The 6,356-nt window shown below is 35.6% G+C and overlaps 1 protein-coding gene across 6 annotated transcripts in view; it reads left to right on the top strand.

Moving 5' to 3' along the window:
- Positions 1 to 6,356, top strand: part of LOC115235610 (homeotic protein antennapedia) — a 122,474-nt gene that overhangs the window by 106,224 nt on the left and 9,894 nt on the right. For 5 of the 6 annotated variants that reach the window (XM_029807507.1, XM_029807508.1, XM_029807510.1 and 2 more), the window contains one exon: positions 5,626 to 6,351. In XM_029807507.1, the coding sequence (XP_029663367.1) occupies positions 6,230 to 6,351 (122 nt within the window). In that variant the 5' untranslated portion in view covers positions 5,626 to 6,229. Of the gene's footprint in view, positions 1 to 5,236; positions 5,257 to 5,625; positions 6,352 to 6,356 lie in introns of those variants that run through there. The other variant, XM_029807512.1, reaches the window with a different exon arrangement.

Raw genomic sequence — 6,356 nt, 5'->3', positions numbered from 1 at the left:
TATAATATACTGCGTTGACGATAATTAAATCATCATTATTTTAACGACTCGAGAAAAAATGATATAATAACCAGATGTAAATACACATAATTAGTTATGAAAAGATCCGATAAGAAAACATAAATATATGAGATATTAATTAATTAATATCTCATATATTTATATTTTCTTTTAATTTACTTACTTAATTTTTTATATGTACGGGGATCATATCAGCTGACAGCTGGCACTTCGTTCTTTGTTGTAATTAGCGTGTTTTTCCATTGTCGCTCATAATTTAATTAAAATTACACAATAAAAATTATTATTATTAGTTTATCACATTAAGATTTAGGAAAGTTGATTGAGAGAATCTTTTTTGAGTAACGCTATCACATCATAATTTTTCGTCATTCATGGGAGTTTGAATAGTATAACATTTACATCGCACACGTGCGGTCTTACATACGCATATAGATAGCCATTATACGGTATTAAGTGGCAGTTATACGGTCAGGTTCTTATCGAAGAGTCTCGTAATTCGAGAGAGAAAGCTCACGTAATACCCGTTCGCACTCCATTCGCAATCCGGGCGTGCGGCACCATCCTCCTCGATCTTGCATTCAGCTGACGTTATCGGTGTTGCGGATGGATCGTGCGCCCGCCGCGCCGGTAGACGGGGAGAACGACGGCGTAAGCGATCGGCCGGCTTTTCAGTGGCCTTGCAAACTGGTTCCCTGCAGCCCGACTCGATTATGCTAATCGCACATGCGTGTCGACTGATCTGCTCGCACACACGGCGCGCGTGGCTCGTGTATTTATCGGTTGCACCGTCCTTACACGCACGCACACACAACACGCGGAAGCGCACATACGTACGCATACATACTCGCGGTCAACGTTACAAGAATCAGGATACCGATACCGTCCGAATATATATGTATTTGTATGTATCTATGCGCGTGTGTGCGCTGGAATTCTTGATCGCGAACACCCTTTAATGCCACCACGACCTCCCGCCAACTGGACATTTTCTAATGCGCGTAACGGTATCTTCAAGGTGCTGCCGCTGCGTTTCTTGCTAAATCTAGCGTGGTCATTTGTTGGCATATATGTCCTTGCTCTTTCTCTTCCACGATTTCTTTTATTATTCGGTAATATTTTTAGCGCAGAGCATTATTTAATTTTTACATGTTTAATTTTTAGAACAAATACTTATTAAAAAGATGACTCATTGATTTATCAAGTTTAATTTTAATATAAGATTGATTTTAATATAAGATTTTGTATTTGAAGAGAGTGAAGCTTTTAATTGCACTCTTGATGTAATTAATAGCAAATTAATATCGCATGTTAAAACAATATAAAAATGAAATGTCGACCACATCTAATAATTATATCGTTCTTTCATCCTTGTTATATATGTAATTTTCAACATTATTAAAAGTCGTGATATATGTATAATAACGCGTTAAAATGTAAATTCATTGTACAATGGTCCAGCAATTCAGACAGGTTTAATGCCCGAGAACTTCCGCCAGGCGAATAAATCATACATATAGCAATATCGAATTCATATATAACAAATTATAGTATAATATGGAAGTTGAAAAAATATTGTCATCCTGTTTTTATATAGGATGGATTATTTTACGTAATAGTCTATCTCGTGATATCTCATGAATATGCATCAATATCAGTTTAAAATCGCCTTACAATTAATCGCCTCTTTTTTTTACGAGCCATCTCGTTCGAAATTATATGTTGCATGTAATGATAGTTATTAGCGTATCCGCTTTTCGCGCCCATCTTTTGTAATTGCATGTGTGGGTATGGGGGAACATATTATAAAAGTAGTCGGTTATCTCACATTAACATCTTATTCGTAAAATGTGAAAGATAGTCATATAAGTTCCGTTATTATATATTGAAGATGATCCTAAAGTGAATCAAAACGTTCATGTATCATTATTTTAATTTTATATTGAGTAGACTAATTACGACGTAAATTCGCGTCTGGATTTTATTTGCCTTTTATGTTTGTGTGCTTATATTGAAAGATAGTAGTTGCATTATTTGAAGCATAAAATATATAAATCAGTCTAATCTTAATGATTTATAACAGTGGCTATTGTTAATAATATATTATTAATTGGCTGTTACATTATATTTCCCTAATCTTATATTATATAAATCACTTTTATATATTTTGATCTTTATTTATTTTTTTTTGTATTTCAAACTATCGTTCTACCTGAAAGTGAATATATTAATAGTTAGCGATTTAAATGCACTACGTGTTATATAGTGCAAGGTCAGGAGCTCGTAACTTTTTAATATAACGCTACTGCTGTACGCGGCATCAGAAGAGCGTTCAGTTTATCACGTGCTTAGTTTACGACTGTTTTACGAGGCGCGAACGACCGACACGAGCTACGAGTTCCATAACCGTCAAATCCAAGTGCCATTTATGACTGAATCTTTAGGGATACAGCTGTCTACAACACGACATCGTTTATTTGAACTGGCTGTTTTATCTACATCAACCGGTGACATAGATCTCTCGACATATTTTTTCGTTATTTTCCCCATACTTTTCTATACCTTAAAGAAAATCATTAGGAATAGGTATCACATCCTATATTAATTTTTATTTGATTAACAATATTTATTTATTATTATAAAAAAATGCCAATCTCTTCACTTTTTTTCATTTCATATATAAACCGATTCTCGCTTTTTTTTATAATTAGGTAATTCTTTTCATTTCTCAGAGTTGGAAGAGTGATGTAACAGAAATAATGTGCGTCTTCCGGGATGAGAGCGCCTGACGTAAAATATAGTTGGCGCCTCAACCGTTTTCGACAGATTGAAGTATAATAGTAGATAAGGGATTGCGAGACAAAGAAACTCCTATCCAGAGGCCATTTTGCTAACTAGAGGCCATCGTAGCTATATGACGTCACTTCCATATCCAACCATGGCGTCACATGACGCTCCACCCTGTTTTCAATCACCTTGGACTCGAACCCACCCAGCTGTCAGACACGCTCCACCCCGTTTTTTCCTCTTCTTCCGTGCTATCACCATCGCCATCTGCCGGTAATATTATGCACTTCTTAGACCCTTAAATAGTTAGTTGGTCTGTGATCTTTCCGATTGATGTCACTACCAAACGAAGCTTAAATACTTATAGGTTAGGTTATAAATAACTTGGGCAATTAATGTATCGTATTGCATTCGGCAGGAAGAACACTTGTTCTACTAGTGACATATACGATATTGTCTCTCTTTCTTTACGTTATTTTAATTTAAAGAAATTGATATATTTCTCAACACAGTTGGAGAAATCAACCCTTGACGATACTCGCACACTTCGCAGTAATTGAATTAAAAAATGCCGTGGAGAGTGCGAAGCTGCGAAAAGTACGCATCAGCGAGATCCAGATACTTGCACTTCAGATGAGAATACATAAAGGGGAATTTACGGAGCGGGAATTGAGTTCAAATCCTGCGAGAGGTTGAATTTATACGCGGGGGATGTAAGGGAAGGGAGGTGGGGATGGGAGATGGGGGCAGCGAGCGCGTGGAATCGCTATCGGCGGCCATTCATCAATCCGTGGAATCAATACGCTGGAATTAATGAAAGCGCCGCGCGAACAGCAAGCTAGCGGCCGGAATGTTAATCGCGATCGTCCCGCGTCCGACCCGTTCTCGTGTACAGCAAACTCCCAAGGGCCGCGCCTCTCACCCCTTCTTTGTCACACCCTTCACTCTTCACACCCGCTGCGCCAACCCGTTGCACATTTGAGCCCGCTCCTAACCCCGTGTCTAGCGCCACCCACACTGTCATACCACCCGCAACAATGCCGTATGTATATCTCTCCACGTGTATATTTTTATGTATCCTTCTGGCGCGAAACAAATTTTTCGAATTATTTATAAAAAACGAATATATTTTATCATTTTTTCATTAATCATTTACTGACACTTTAAAGCTTATATTGCCTTTTACATATAACAAAGTTTGTACAAATAGTATGCAATTTTAAAGATTCTTCTTAATTAGAAGTTTTAATTAATTTTTATTTATATATATATATATATACATATACTTAGACAAAATTTAAACCAAGAAATTATTAAAATTAGAAAGATTTAGAAATTATTAACATTAAAAAATTGAAAAAATTAATAATCTTCATTCGAAAATGTTGTTGTGCATCTTTGATACATCAAATACAGTCGGTAGAGAAGATTTCGATCCGGAATCGGCAGATCGACTTCTTCTCTTTGAAGGGAGAGCCCTTCCAGCTTCAGTCGATAAGGAATCAATTGATATGGATCATAATCTTTAACTTCTGTATATATTCAGAGAAGTAGAACTATAGATTATTAGTTGCTATATTTATTAATTATTTGTGTAACTTTAGTATTATTAATTTACTACGCTTTCTCTGCTAAGGAGAGTATAATTTTATATTCAATTCAATCATATGTTTATATCTACTGCTTTTTTTTATGCCTGCGTTTTACAATTTAGTACTATTTCATGTAATTTCTAAATGAGAATGGATGCAACGATTTTTTTTTCACACAGAATTCTGAAACAATTTATAGTATAGATAATATGTGAAATACAAAACATTTCGATAATTATGTTTTTATATATACATATATATGCGTATACTACATGAAGCTATGTAAAAATGAAGATTTTGTTATATTTTTTATGCCAAGAAATATATTTTGAATATTTGATTTGTTTTATAATCAGTTTAAATAAGGAGATTTAACAGGGAAAATAAAACGCGCGATTGCCAATTATATACCGATCTTTATCTTTTTATGAAATATTTCTGTTGCACTTATAAGTTAGTTAATACTGAACACATTGAGTTAAATATGAGTAATTTGCGTCCGTCCTACTAATTTCACACAACACATATATCGGTAGCTTCACAAGGCTTCCGAAAAAGAGATTGATGCGAGGGGAAGATTTTGGTGGGAAGTGGCCATGCTGCCTAATGGATAGAAATTTTTCCAAATTTAACGATCGCTTAGCCCGCCCACACAGAACACTGTAATAAGTTTGGCGTCTGTGCGATGGCCGTCACCGTGACGAGCACATGTGTAACTCGCCTTCTGTCATTCAGAGAGCTAAAATCTGCTTTCAGTTCATTCAGTTCGCTTGACAAAGATCATGCAAAGTGAGCTTTTGGTTGCGTTCGTGATGCTATATGTTTAGATATCGTGGAATCTCCAAGATATATCGTTGTAATGTTATCACTTATTATCATTTTTATCTAATTTCTCTAACGATAATAAAGTTTATTTTCTAATATTAGAATACAGATTTATATATACATCTTATCCGAAATTATTGCTAATGATATATTGTGCAATTTATTTATGATTATTACAATACTGTTAACACTACGTCTTATTATTTAATATTTTATCTGTATTCTTCTTATTGTTAGTAGTAGTAAGAATTTAATATTATTTTCGATATAATTGTTATTTTTAAGTAAAGTACTTCATATTGTGCGAAATATATATGATATACGTATGCAAAGCGTGCTTAATTTAATGTTGCAATATTGTAGTATAATGTGACACGTGGCTTTTTTCTTTGTGTTACAGGTGCGGCGTAACTTCGATTGTAGGGTGGACAGAGGAACGAAACGGGTCTGGAGTGGCTTGGCGCTTTGAACGAAGGTGTCACACCAGGGTAGACGAAGAACTTTGATTACATCTTCCGCCACCATCTCGTATACGCCGTATACTCTCCCTTCTCTTTGCTAATTAAAGGTTCTGTAGTGCTCCAGTTTATAATTTTATCGGTAGTGAGCTCAGTGTGATAAAAAGTTAAATGATGTACACATGTGATCCACGATAATGATAATTTGATATATATATATATGTATATATATATATGTATATATATATATATATATATACGTGTGCTTGTGCTATCCAAGAGTGCGTGAAATGAGAAGAATTGAGTGAGAAAAAAAGTAAAAGATTCGCGAAGAGAAATGCAATTTCGAAGTGATAAATCTGTATCTATGTAAAGACGTGTGTTAGTGTGTCCGCACGCAAGAGTACAAAACAAAATAAATATACATACGAAGAGAAAAAGAGAGAGAGAAGAAAAATCATATAAATCAGCCGAGGATAACCAAAGGAAAGCCCGTCAGCAACGTAGAGAAGTGACATTAGCAGGTGAGACAGGTGGGACAGTAGCATGAGTTCGTACTTTGCGAATTCGTACATCCCGGACCTGCGAAATGGCGGGGTGGAACACCCGCATCAGCATCAGCAGCACTACGGTGCGGCCGTACAGGTACCTCAGCAGACACAGTCGGTTCAGC

Source organism: Formica exsecta, unplaced genomic scaffold (genome assembly GCF_003651465.1).
Source record: "Formica exsecta isolate Colony F162 unplaced genomic scaffold, ASM365146v1 scaffold228, whole genome shotgun sequence".
NCBI classification, from domain to species: Eukaryota; Metazoa; Arthropoda; class Insecta; order Hymenoptera; family Formicidae; genus Formica; species Formica exsecta.
The sequence above is the reverse complement of the archived record's forward strand: the minus strand, read 5'-3'. Positions and strand labels throughout refer to the sequence as shown.